The sequence below is a fragment of the Numenius arquata genome, unplaced genomic scaffold (assembly GCF_964106895.1).
Source record: "Numenius arquata unplaced genomic scaffold, bNumArq3.hap1.1 HAP1_SCAFFOLD_1611, whole genome shotgun sequence".
Lineage (NCBI taxonomy): Eukaryota > Metazoa > Chordata > Aves > Charadriiformes > Scolopacidae > Numenius > Numenius arquata.
In genome coordinates, this window is record NW_027414376.1 from 1 (window position 1) to 14196 (window position 14196).

At 66.4% G+C, this 14196-nt stretch overlaps 1 protein-coding gene across 1 annotated transcript; it reads right to left on the reverse strand.

The window, feature by feature from the left end:
• Positions 1–1719: 1719 nt before the first annotated feature.
• On the reverse strand, positions 1720–12542 carry LOC141477941 (filamin-C-like; the record flags this gene model as incomplete). Its single annotated transcript, XM_074167109.1, has 6 exons — positions 1720–2060; positions 5240–5468; positions 6416–6634; positions 7954–8130; positions 11137–11266; positions 12427–12542. Coding segments are annotated over 5 exons (857 nt in total), but the record flags the coding sequence as incomplete, so codon positions are not given.
• Positions 12543–14196: the final 1654 nt, after the last annotated feature.

Genomic DNA, 14196 nt, shown 5'->3' on the forward strand with positions numbered 1-14196 from the left:
CCCCCAGGACCCCCCCAGGACCCCCCCGGACCCCATGTCCTGCCATGGACCCCCCCCCCAGGACCCTAATATCCCACCGTGGCCCCCCCGCGACCCCCCCCACCCCATGTCCCCCCCCCCCAGGACCCCCCACTCCCCACCCAGATCACACCCCCGTGAACCTCCCAGTGCTTTACTGGGGGGGTCCAGACCCACTTTGGGACCCCCCCCGGACCCCACGTCCTGCCATGGACCCCCCCCCAGGACCCCAATATCCCACCGTGGCCCCCCCCGGACCCTCCCCATCATGTTCCCCCCCCCAACCCCCCCCAGATATCACACCCCCCCTGAACCTCCCAGTGCTTTACTGGGAGCCCAGGACCCCTTTTGGATCCCCCAGGACCCCCCCAGGGACCCCCCCGGACCCCACCGTCCTGTCACGGACCCCCCCCCAGGACCCCAATATCCCACCGTGGCCTCCCCAGACCCCCCCACCCCATGTCCCCCCCCCAGGACCCCCACTCCCCACCGAGATCACACCCCCCCTAAACCTCCCAGTGCTTTACTGGGGGGTCCAGACCCCCTTTGGGACCCCCCAGGACCCCCCCCCGACCCCATGTCCTGACTGTCACCCCCCCAGGACCCCCCTGGACCCCCTCACCCAATGGCCCCCCCCCCAGGACCCCCTCTCCCCACCGAGATCACACCCCTGTGAACCTCCCAGTGCTTTACTGGGGGGTCCAGACCCGCTTTGGGACCCCCCAGGACCCCCCCCGACCCCATGTCCTGACTGTCACCCCCCCAGGCTCCCCCAGGACCCCCCCCACCCCATGTGTCCCCCCCCAGGACCCCCATTCCCCCAGATATGACACCCCTCTGAATCTCCCAGTGCTTTACTGGGGGCCCAGGACCCCTTTTGGATCCCCCAGGACCCCCCCAGGACCCCCCCGGACCCCATGTCCTGCCATGGACCCCCCCCCCAGGACCCCAATATCCCACCGTGGCCCCCCCGGACCCCCTCACCCCATGTCCCCCCCCCCAGGACCCCCCACTCCCCACCCAGATCACACCCCCGGGAACATCCCAGTGCTTTACTGGGGGGTCCAGACCCGCTTTGGGACCCCCCCAGGACCCCCCCCCAGACCCCATGTCCTGACTGTCACCCCCCCAGGCTCCCCCAGGACCCCCCCACCCCATGTGTCCCCCCCCAGGACCCCCCATTCCCCCCAGATATGACACCCCTCTGAATCTCCCAGTGCTTTACTGGGGCCCAGGACCCCTTTTGGATCCCCCAGGACCCCCCCAGGACCCCCCCGGACCCACGTCCTGTCACGGACCCCCCACCCCAGGACCCCAATATCCCACCGTGGCCTCCCCAGACCCCCCCACCCCATGTCCCCCCCCCAGGACCCCCACTCCCCACTGAGATCACACCCCCGTGAACCTCCCAGTGCTTTACTGGGGGGTCCAGGACCCCCTTAGGGACCCCCCCAGGACCCCCCCAGACCCCATGTCCTGACTGTCACCCCCCCAGGACCCCCCTGGACCCCCCCACCCAATGGCCCCCCCCCAGGACCCCCACTCCCCACCGAGATCACACCCCCCTAAACCTCCCAGTGCTTTACTGGGGGGTCCAGACCCGCTTTGGGACCCCCCCAGGACCCCCCCCCCCAGGACCCCAATATCCCACCGTGGCCCCCCCCCAGGACCCCCCCACCCCCGCAGAGATGACACCCCCGCGAATCTCCCAGTGCTTTATTGAGGGCTCCAGGACCCCCTTTGGGATCCCCTCCAGCCCCCCCCCCCCCCTCCGAGGGTTGCGGGTTGGGGGGGTGTGTGTGTGTGTGTGTGTGTTTTTTTTTTGGGGAGGGGGGGGGGGGTGGGGGTGTGCGTATCAGGGGACGGTGACACGGAAGGGGCTGCCGGGGACGTTGTCGTCCCCCAGCGCAGGATGAGGACGTAGTCCCCCTTCTCCTTGACGGTGTAGGTGACGTTGTAGACCCGGTTGCCCACGTGCTTGACGTACACCTCTTCGCAGGGGGTCTTGGGGCCGTGGACCCCCACCATCAGCATGTTGGTGCCTGGGGGGGAGGTGTAAAAAAAAAAGGGGGGGGGGGGGTGTCTTAACACCTCAGACACACACACACCCCCCCCAGGACCCAAAATCCCTCCCCCCCGCCCCACACACACACACACACACTCTGGGTGATCCGTTGTGGCTTTCAACCAGAGCTTGGACCCTCAACCAGACCCCCCCTCCAGCCCCCTCCTGCTACCCACCAAACCCCCCCCCCCCAAGACCTGAGACCTCCCCCCCCCCAAAACCCTGGACCCCCCCCATCAGACCCCCCCAACCACACCATGGACCCCCCTCCAGAGCCTGGACCCCCCCCAGTGACCCATTGCGTGTCCCACCAGAGCTTGGACCTCAACCAGACCCCACCTCCAGCCCCTTCTGGTACCCACCAGACACCCCTCCCACCAAGACCTGAGACACCCCCCCCCCCAGACCCTGGACCCCCCCATCAGACCCCCCCACCAAACCCTGGACCCCCTCCAGAGCCTGGACGCCCCCCCACAGACCCCCCCAGTGACCCATCGGGTCCCACCAGAGCTCGGACCTCAACCAGACCCCCCCTCCAGCCCCTCCTGGTACCCACCAAACCCCCCCCCCCCCCAAGACCTGAGACTCCCCCCCCCCCCCAAAACCCTGGACCCCCCCCATCAGACCCCCCCACCACATCCTGGACCTCCCCCTGAGCCTGGACCCCCCCAGTGACCCATTGCGTATCCCACCAGAGCTTGGAACCTCAACCAGACCCCCCCTCCAGCCCCTCCTGGTACCCACCAAACCCCCCCCCCCCCAAGACCTGAGACCCCCCCCCCCCCCAAAACCCTGGACCCCCCCATCAGACCCCCCCACCACACCATGGACCCCCCCAGTGACCCATTGAGTGTCCCACCAGAGCTTGGAACCTCAACCAGACCCCCCCTCCAGCCCCTCCTGGTACCCACCAGACACCCCCCCCCCCGGCAAAGATCTGAAACCCCCCCCCAAAGACCCTGGACCCCCCCATCAGACCCCCCCACCAAACCCCTGGACCCCCCCCAGAGCCTGGACACACCCCCCCAGACCCCCTCAGTGATCCATCACATGCCCCACCAGAGCTTGGAACCTCAACCAGACCCCCCCTCCAGCCCCTCCTGGTACCCACCAGACACCCCCCCCTGCAAAGACCTGAGACCCCCCCCCCCCAGACCCTGGACCCCCCCATCAGACCCCCCCACCACATCCTGGACCTCCCCCTGAGCCTGGACCCCCCCAGTGACCCATTGCGTATCCCACCAGAGCTCGGAACCTCAACCAGACCCCACCTCCAGCCCCTCATGGCACCCACCAGACCCGCCCCCCCCGCAAAGATCTGAAAACCCCCCCCAAGACCCTGGACCCCCCCCATCAGACCCCCCCACCAAACCCTGGACCCCCCCCAGAGCCTGGACCCCCCCCCCCCCAGACCCCCTCAGTGATTCATCACATGTCCCACCAGAGCTTGGAACCTCAACCAGACCCCCCCCTCCAGCCCCTCCTGGTACCCACCAGACACCCCCCCCCCTGCAAAGACCTGAGACACCCCCCCCCATCAGACCCTGGACCCCCCCATCAGACCCCCCCACCACACCATGGACCCCCTCCAGAGCCTGGACCCCCCCAGTGACCCATTGCGTGTCCCACCAGAGCTCGGACCCTCAACCAGACCCCACCTCCAGCCCCTCCTGGTACCCACCAAACCCCCCCCCCCCGGCAAAGATCTGAAACCCCCCCCCGAAGACCCTGGACCCCCCCATCAGACCCCCCCACCAAACCCTGGACCCCCCCCAGAGCCTGGACCCCCCCCAGACCCCCTCAGTGATCCATCACATGTCCCACCAGAGCTTGGAACCTCAACCAGACCCCACCTCCAGCCCCTCGTGGCACCCACCAGACCCCCCCCCCAAGACCCTGGACCCCCCATCAGACCCCCCCACCACACCATGGACCCCCCCCCAGAGCCTGGACCCCCCCCCCCCAGACCCCCTCAGTGATCCATCACATGCCCCACCAGAGCTTGGAACCTCAACCAGACCCCACCTCCAGCCCCTCCTGGTACCCACCAGACCGCCCCCCCGCCCCCCCAAAGACCTGAGACCCCCCCCCAAAACCCTGGACCCCCCCATCAGACCCCCCCACCAAACCCTGGACCCCCCCCAGAGCCTGGACCCCCCCCCCCAGACCCCCCCAGTGACCCATTGGGTCCCACCAGAGCTCGGACCCTCAACCAGACCCCCCCTCCAGCCCCTCCTGGTACCCACCAGACCCCCCAGACCCTCCCCCCTAAAGACCTGAGACACCCCCCATCAGATCCTGGACCCCCCCACCAGACCCTAGGCCCCCACTGGACCCCCCCAAGACCCCCCCAGGATCCCCCCAGGGTCCCCTGACACCCCCCAAGACCCCTCAGGACCCATCAAGAACCTCCTGTTGACCCACCACCTCCCTTCCAAGACCCCCCCAGGGCCCCCCAAAACCCCCTTGCTGACCCATAACTCCCCTTCAAGAGCCCCCAGGACCCCGCAAGACCCCCCAGGACCCCCCAAAACCCCCTTGCTGACCCATAACTCCCCTTCAAGCCCCCTCAAGCCCCCCCAGGACCCCCCCCAGGACCCCCCGAGACCCCCCAGAACCTTCCAGGACCCATCAAGAACCCCCTGTTGACCCAACACTTCCCTTCCAAGACCCTCCAGGGCCCCTCAAGACCCCCCAGGACCCCCCAAAACCCCCTTGCTGACCCATAACTCCCCTTCAAGCCCCCTCAAGTTCCCCCAGACCCCCCCCAGGACCCCCCGAGACCCCCCAGAACCTTCCAGGACTCATCAAGAACCCCCTGTTGACCCATCACGTCCCTTCCACGACCCCCCAGGACCCCCCGGAACCCCCTTGCTGACCCATAACTCCCCTTCAAGCCCCCTCAAGCCCCCCCAGAGCCCCCCCAGGACCCCCCGAGACCCCCCAGAACCTTCCAGGACCCACCGAGACCCTCCAGAACCTTCCAGGACCCATCAAGAACCCCCTGTTGACCCAACACCTCCCTTCCAAGACCCCCCAGGGCCCCTCAAGACCCTCCAGGACCCCCCAAAACCCCCTTGCTGACCCATAACTCCCCTTCCAAGGCCTCCCAAGCCCCCCCAGGACCCCCCCCAGGACCCCCTCCCATCCACGTACCGGCCTTGCTACAGTCAACGGTGAAGTGGTTCTTCTGGCCCAGGAAGGCGGTGGCCAGTCCCGGTCCTCGGGCCACCACCTTCCCCGCGTCCGAGGAGAACTTGGGGAGCCCCCCGAAAGCCGGGGGGGGGCCGTGAAGCCCCCGTCGCCCCCGTCCCCCCCCGCGTCACCGTCTCCACCAGCACCGTGGAGGTCTCGTGCAGGCTGTGTCCCCCCGATAGACGGGGGCCTGGGGACAAGGGGGGCACACCGTCACCCTCTCCCCCTCCCCCCAACACCGTGGGGACACCCCCACTCGGGGGGCACCCCCGGGGAACCCATCACAGTCACCCCACAACCCCCCCGCCCCTCCCCAGAGGATCATGCCACCCTAGGGGTCCCCGGTCATGTCACCCTGGTGGTCCTCCATAATGTCACCCCAGGGACCCCCCCAACCTGTCACCTTGGGGGTCTTCCATCATGCCACACCTTGGGGACTCCCCCCCCAGTGTGTCATCCTGGGGACCCTCCTTCATGTCACCCCCAGGACCCTCTGTCCCACCACCCTGGGGACCCCCCGACATGTCACATTGGGGGTCCTCCATGATGTCACCCCAGAGACCCCTCCTCACACCACCCTGGGGACCCCCCAACACGTCATCTTGGGGGTCCTCCATGTCACACCCTGGGGAACCCCCCCAATGTGTCACCCTGAGGGTTCTCCATCATGTCACCTTGGGGACCCTCCTTCGTGTCATCCCCAGGACCCTCTGTCCCACCACCCTGGGGACCCCCCATCCTGTCACCTTGGGGGTCCTCCATCATGTCACCCCAGAGACCCCTCGTCACACCACCCTGGGGACCCCCTGACATGTCACATTGGGGGTCCTCCATGATGTCACCCCAGAGACCCCTCCTCACACCACCCTGGGGACCCCCCAACACGTCACCTTGGGGGTCCTCCATGATGTCACACCCTGGGGAACCCCCCAATGTGTCACCCTGGGGGTTCTCCATCATGTCACCTTGGGGACCCTCCTTCGTGTCACCCCCAGGACCCTCTATCCCACCACCCTGGGGGTCCTCCACCACGTCACTTTGGGGACCTCCCAATCCCACCACCCTGGGGATCCCCCCTGTCACCACCCCCTGGGACCTGTGTGTCGTCCGTCCCCCCCCCCGGCCCCAAGTCCGTACCGGTGACCTTGGCCTTGAAGGGGCTACCCACGATGTGGTGGGGGCCACCGTACTTGATGGAGATGAGGTAGTTGCCGGGGGCCATGGGGGTGTAGGTGACGCGGTGGCCCTCGGGGCACTCCACGCAGTCCAGCTTCACCTTGGAGGGGCCATCGATGGTGACGGCCAGTGCCCCCGCCCCCGCGTTGGCCGTCTTCACCAGGAACTCCGAGCACACGCCTGTGACGTGGCGGGGGGGGGGGGGACACAGCGCTGGCATCGGGCACCGTCCCCATTGCCACCACCCCACGGACACGTCCACGTGGCCACCAACCCACTGCCACCTCCCCATGGCCAGGTCCGCACGGCCACCAACCCAACCCATGGCCACCAAACCATGGCCACAAACCCATGGCCGTGGCCCCACTGCCACCTCCCCACTGCCACCACCCACGGCCACCACCCAATGGCCACCGACCCATGGCCATGGCCCCACTGCCACCAACCCATGGCCACCAAACCATGGTCAGGTCCTCATGACCACCAAACCATGGCCACCAACCCACTGCCACCACCCATGGCCACTACACACGGCCACCAACCCATGATCAGGTCCCCATTGCCACCTCCCCATGGCCACCGCTCCATGGCTATGTCCCCACTACCGTGGCCATGTCCCAGTTGCCACCACCCCATGGCCACATCCTGGTTGCCACCACCCCATGGCCACGTCCCCACTCCCATGGCCATGTCCCCACTCCCATGGCCACGTCCCAGTTGCCACCACCCCATGGCCACATCCTGGTTGCCACCACCCCATAGCCACGTCCCCACTCCCATGGCCATGTCCCCACTCCCATGGCCACGTCCCAGTTGCCACCACCCCATGGCCATGTCCCCATTGCCATCACCCCATCACCATGTCTGTGGCCATGCCACGTCCCCATGGCCATGTCCCCATTGCCACCACCCCATGGCCATGTCTGTGGCCACGCCACGTCCCCATGGCCATGTCTCAGTTGCCACCACCACATGGCCATGTCCCCATTCCCATGGCCACGTCCCAGTTACCACCACCCCGTGGCCATGTCCCCATTGCCATCACCCCATCACCCTGTCTGTGGCCATGCCACGTCCCCATGGCCATGTCCCCATTGCCACCACCCCATGGCAATATCCCAACTCCCATGGCCATGTCCTGATTGCCACCATCCCATGGCCACGTCCCCACTCCCATGGCCACGTCCCAGTTACCACCACCCTGTGGCCATGTCCCCATTGCCATCACCCCATCACCATGTCTGTGGCCATGCCACGTCCCCATGGCCATGTCCCCATTGCCACCACCCCATGTCCATGTCCCCACTCCCATGGCCACGTCCCCACTCCTATGGCCACGTCCCAGTTGCCACCACCCCGTGGCCACGTCCCTACTCCCATGGCTACGTCCCAGTGGCCACCACCCTGTGGTCACATCCTGATTGCCACCACCCCACGTCCCCATCTCCCCACCGCCTCCTCCCCATCCCCGAGACGTGTCCCCCCGCCGTCGGTGTCACCTGTGAGCCCCCCCTCCAGGCCGGGCCCGTAGGCGGTGACGAGGCCGGGGTCCCCCGCCTGGCTCTGCTCCCCCACCCGGATGTTGAAGGGGCTCCCCGGGACGTGGCGCCCGTTGAAGCGCAGGTCGATGGAGTGCACCCCGTTCTCCCGCGGCAGGAACCCGATGGCGTACTTGTCTGGGGGGGGGACGACACACACACCCCGTGTCACCGTGGGGCTCCGTGTCCCCACATCCCTGTGTCCCCACACCCCCACCTCCCTGTGTCCCCACCCCCCCGTGTCCCCACATCCCTGTGTCCCCACATCCCTGTGTCCCCACACCCCCACCTCCCTGTCCCCCCACACCCCTGTCCCCCCACCTCCCTGTGTCCCCATGTCCCCACCTCCCTGTGTCCCCACACCCCCACCTCCCTGTCCCCCCCCACCCCTGTCCCCCCACCTCCCTGTCCCCCCATGTCCCCACATCCCTGTGTCCCCACACCCCCACCTCCCTGTCCCCCCACATCCCTGTGTCCCCACACCCCCATGTCCCTGTGTCCCCACCCCCCCGTGTCCCCACATCCCTGTGTCCCCACATCCCTGTGTCCCCACACCCCCACCTCCCTGTCCCCCCACACCCCTGTGTCCCCACCTCCCTGTCCCCATGTCCCCACACCTCCGTGTCCCCACATCCCTGTCCCCCCACACCCCCATGTCCCTGTGTCCCCACCCCCCCGTATCCCCATGTCCCCACGTCCCATGTCCCTATGGCCCCATGTCCCCACACCCCATGTCCCCCTCTCCCCATGTCCTGTGCCCCCATGTCCCTATGGCCCCACATTCCAGTGTCCCCATGTCCCCCTGTCCCCACATTCCCACCTCCCCATGTCCCCTGTGTCCCCCTGTCCCCCTGTCCCCACATTCCCACGTCCCCATGTCCCCACATTCCCGGGTCCCCATGTCCCCATGCCTCATGTCCCCCCATCCCTGTGTCCCCCTGTCCCCATATCCCTTTGTCCCCACATTCCCATGTCCCCATGCCTCATATCCCTATGTCCCCGTATCCCCATGTCCCCATATCCCCACATTCCCATATCCCTATGTCCCCCTGTCCCCACATTCCCACCTCCCCACGTCCCCTGTGTCCCTCTGTCCCCTGTCCCCTTGTCCCATGTCCCCCTTTCCCCCTGTCCCCACATTCCCACATCCCACATCCCCACATCCCCGCATCCCAATGTCCCCATGCCTCATGTCCCCCCATCCCTGTGTCCTCCTGTCCCCATGTCCCCAACTTCCCATGTCCCCATGTCCTCCTGTCCCCATATCCCTTTGTTCCTACATTCCCATGTCCCTATGTCCCCCTGTCCCCACATTCCCACCTCCCCATGTCCCCTGTGTCCCTCTGTCCCCTGTGTCCCTGTCCCATGTCCCCCTTTCCCCCTGTCCCCACATTCCCACCTCCCCATGTCCCCATGGGTCATGTCCCCCCATCCCTGTGTCCCCATGTCCCCCTGTCCCCATATCCCTTTGTCCCCACATTCCCACCTCCCCATGTCCCCTGTGTCCCTCTGTCCCCTGTGTCCCTGTCCCATGTCCCCCTTTCCCCCTGTCCCCACATTCCCACGTCCCCATGTCCCCATGGGTCATGTCCCCCCATCCCTGTGTCCCCATGTCCCCCTGTCCCCATATCCCTTTGTCCCCACATCCCCATGTCCCCACGCCCCATATCCCTATGTCCCCGTATCCCCATGTCCCCATATCCCCACATTCCCATATCCCTATGTCCCCCTGTCCCCACATTCCCACCTCCCCATGTCCCCTGTGTCCCTCTGTCCCCTGTCCCCCTGTCCCATGTCCCCCTTTCCCCCTGTCCCCACATTCCCACCTCCCCATGTCCCCATGGGTCATGTCCCCCCATCCCTGTGTCCCCATGTCCCCCTGTCCCCATATCCCTTTGTCCCCACATTTCCATGTCCCCATGCCCCGTATCCCTATGTCCCCGTATCCCCATGTCCCCATATCCCCACATTCCCACCTCCCCATGTCCCCTGTGTCCCTCTGTCCCCTGTCCCCCTGTCCCATGTCCCCCTTTCCCCCATCCCCACATTCCCGTGTCCCCATGTCCCCATATCCCTTTGTCCCCACATTCCCATGTCCCCACGCCCCATATCCCTATGTCCCCGTATCCCCATGTCCCCATATCCCCACATTCCCATATCCCTATGTCCCCACATTCCCACCTCCCCATGTCCCCTGTGTCCCTCTGTCCCCTGTCCCCCTGTCCCCCTTTCCCCCTGTCCCCACATTCCCACGTCCCCATGTCCCCACATTCCCGCGTCCCCATGTCCCCATGCCTCATGTCCCCCCATCCCTGTGTCCCCCTGTCCCCATATCCCTTTGTCCCCACATTCCTGTGTCCCCACGCCCCATATCCCTATGTCCCCCTGTCCCCACATTCCCACCTCCCCATGTCCCCTGTGTCCCTCTATCCCCTGTGTCCCTGTCCCATGTCCCCCTTTCCCCCTGTCCCCACATTCCCACCTCCCCATGTCCCCATGGGTCATGTCCCCCCATCCCTGTGTCCCCATGTCCCCCTGTCCCCATATCCCTTTGTCCCCACATCCCCATGTCCCCACGCCCCATATCCCTATGTCCCCATATCCCCATGTCCCCATATCCCCACATTCCCACCTCCCCATGTCCCCTGTGTCCCTCTGTCCCCTGTCCCCCTGTCCCATGTCCCCCTTTCCCCCATCCCCACATTCCCGTGTCCCCATGTCCCCATGGGTCATGTCCCCCCATCCCCATGTCCCCACGCCCCATATCCCTATGTCCCCATATCCCCATGTCCCCATATCCCCACATTCCCATATCCCTATGTCCCCCTGTCCCCACATTCCCACCTCCCCATGTCCCCCTGTCCCCACGCCCCATATCCCTATGTCCCCATATCCCCATGTCCCCATATCCCTATGTCCCCATATCCCCATGTCCCCATATCCCCACATTCCCACCTCCCCATGTCCCCCTGTCCCCACGCCCCATATCCCTATGTCCCCCTGTCCCCCTTTCCCCCCCGTCCCCACATTCCCACGTCCCCACACCCCCGTGTCCCCATGCCTCGTGTCCCACCCCCCCCCGCCCCGTATCCCCCCCCATCCCTGTGTGTGTGTGTGTGTCCCCCCCCCGGCTCCGTGTCCCACCGTTGTCCAGCTCGGAGACGTAGCACTCCTCCACCAGCCCGGCGGGGGTGTGCACCTTGGCGTCGATGACCCCCCGCGCCCCGTTCAGCTGCACCCCGAAAGAGGCCGGCTGGTTCACAGACACCGTCTCCTGCGGGGGGGGACACAGGACACACGTGGCACCCCCAAACCGGGCAGGGGGACAGCAATGGGGGCGCAGGGGAGGGGTCCCAGGGGTGACACAAGGGTGCAAGGTGGTCCAGGGGTGACACAGGGGACCCAGGGGTGGCATCAAGGGGGGGGGGGGGTCCCAAGGGTGCCACAGGGGGGCAAGGTGGTCCAGGGGTGACATGAGGGACCCAGGGGTGGCATCAAGGTGTGGGGGGGGGGGGGTCCCAAGGGTGCCACAAGGGCACGAGGTGGCTCAGGGGTGACATGTGGGCACAGGGGACCAAGGGGTGGCATCAAGGGGGGGTCCCAGGGGTGAGATGGGGGCACAGGGGTGGCACAGGGGACCCAGGGGTGACACAGGGTGGCACGGGGGGGGGGCACAGGGGTGGCACCAGAGGTGGCACCAGTGGGGGAGGGGGGTCTTAAGGGTGCCACAGGGGTGCAAGGTGGCCCAGGGGTGACAGGGGGGACCCAGGGGGGGCATCAAGGGGGGGTCCCAAGGGTGCCACAAGGGTACGAGGTGGCCCAGGGGTGACATGTGGGCACAGGGGACCAAGGGGTGGCATCAAGGGGGGGTCCCAGGGGTGAGATGGGGGCACAGGGGTGGCACAGGGGACCCAGGGGTGACACAGGGTGGCACGGGGGGGGGGCACAGGGGTGGCACCAGAGGTGGCACCAGTGGGGGAGGGGGGTCTTAAGGGTGCCACAGGGGGGCAAGGTGGCCCAGGGGTGACATGGGGACACAGGGGGGGGCACAGGGGACCCAGGGGTGACACAGGGTGGCACGGGGGGGGGCACAGGGGTGGCACCAGTGGGGGAGGGGGGTCCCAAGGGTGCCACAGGGGGGCAAGGTGGCCCAGGGGTGACAGGGGGGACCCAGGGGGGGCATCAAGGGGGGGTCCTAAGGGTGCCACAAGGGTACGAGGTGGCCCAGGGGTGACATGGGGGCACAGGGGACCCAGGGGTGGCATCGGGGGGGTGGGTCCCAAGGGCGCCACATGGGCACAGGGTGGCCGGGGGGGGATGGGGGATGTGGGTGACCCAGGGGACATCTGGGGAGCCCAGGGGCGCAGGGTGACAGCTGGGGGGGAGGGGGGGGTTGTGTGTGCGTGTGTGACAGTGGGGGTGTCCCTGTGTCACCTGGAGGCTGGTGACAGTGAGGCGCCGGGCGTCATCGGAGTGGGAGGCGACGGGGACCACGAAGGGGCTGTCGGGGATGTGCTCCTCGTTGAACTTGATGGAGACCTCGTAGTCACCTGGGGGTGGGAGGGAGGGGGGGACACACACTCGCACGGGGACACCTTCCCATGGGGACACCCTTCCATGGGGACATCATTCCATGGGGACACCCTTCCATGGGGACACCATCCCATGGGGACACCCTTCCATGGGGACACCCTCGCACGAGGACACCTTCCCATGGGGACAACCTTCCACGGGGAGATCCTTCGCATGGGGACATCCTTCCATGGGGACACCATCCCATGGGGACACCATCCCATGGGGACACCCTCGCACGGGGACACCCTCGCATGAGGACACCTTCCCATGGGGACAACCTTCCATGGGGACACCATCCCATGGGGACATCATTCCATGGGGACACCATTCCATGGGGACACCCTCGCACAGGGACACCCTCGCACGAGGACACCTTCCCATGGGGACAACCTTCCATGGGGAGAATTTCCACGGGGAGATCCTTCGCATGGGGACACCCTTCCATGGGGACATCATCCCATGGGGACACCATTCCATGGGGACACCCTTCCATGGGGACACCATCCCATGGGGACACCCTCGCACGAGGACACCTTCCCATGGGGACAACCTTCCATGGGGACAATTTCCACGGGGAGATCCTTCGCATGGGGACACCCTTCCATGGGGACACCATCCCATGGGGACACCCTTCCATGGGGACACCATTCTATGGGGACACCCTCGCACGAGGACACCTTCCCATGGGGACAACCTTCCATGGGGAGAATTTCCACGGGGAGATCCTTCGCATGGGGACACCCTTCCATGGGGACATCATCCCATGGGGACACCATTCCATGGGGACACCCTTCCATGGGGACACCATCCCATGGGGACACCCTCGCACGAGGACACCTTCCCATGGGGACAACCTTCCATGGGGAGAATTTCCACGGGGAGATCCTTCGCATGGGGACACCCTTCCATGGGGACACCCTCGCACGAGGACACCTTCCCATGGGGACAACCTTCCATGGGGACACCCTCGCACAAGGACACCTTCCCATGGGGACAACCTTCCATGGGGAGAATTTCCACGGGGAGATCCTTCGCATGGGGACACCCTTCCATGGGGACATCATCCCATGGGGACACCATTCCATGGGGACACCCTTCCATGGGGACACCATCCCATGGGGACACCCTCGCACGAGGACACCTTCCCATGGGGACACCCTTCCATGGGGACACCATTCCATGGGGACAGCTTTGCATGGGGAGACCCTCGCACAGGGACATTCTCACAGGGGGATGCCCTCACACGGGGACATCCTTGCACAAGGAGGACCCTTGCACGAGGACAACCTTGCACGAGGACACCTTCCCATGGGGATGACCTTCCATGGGGACAATTTCCACAGGGAGATCCTTCACATGGGAACACCATTCCATGGGGACACTATCCCATGGGGACACCATTCCATGGGGACACCCTTCTATGGGGACACCCTCGCACGGGGACACCCTCACAACGAGGACACCTTCCCATGGGGACACCATCCCATGGGGACACCTTTGCACGGGGACACCCCTCACACGAGGACACCATTCCATGGGGACACCTTTGCACTGGGGACACCCTCACACGAGGACACCTTCCCATGGGGACAACCTTCCATGGGGAGATCCCGTTATGGGGGGGGTATG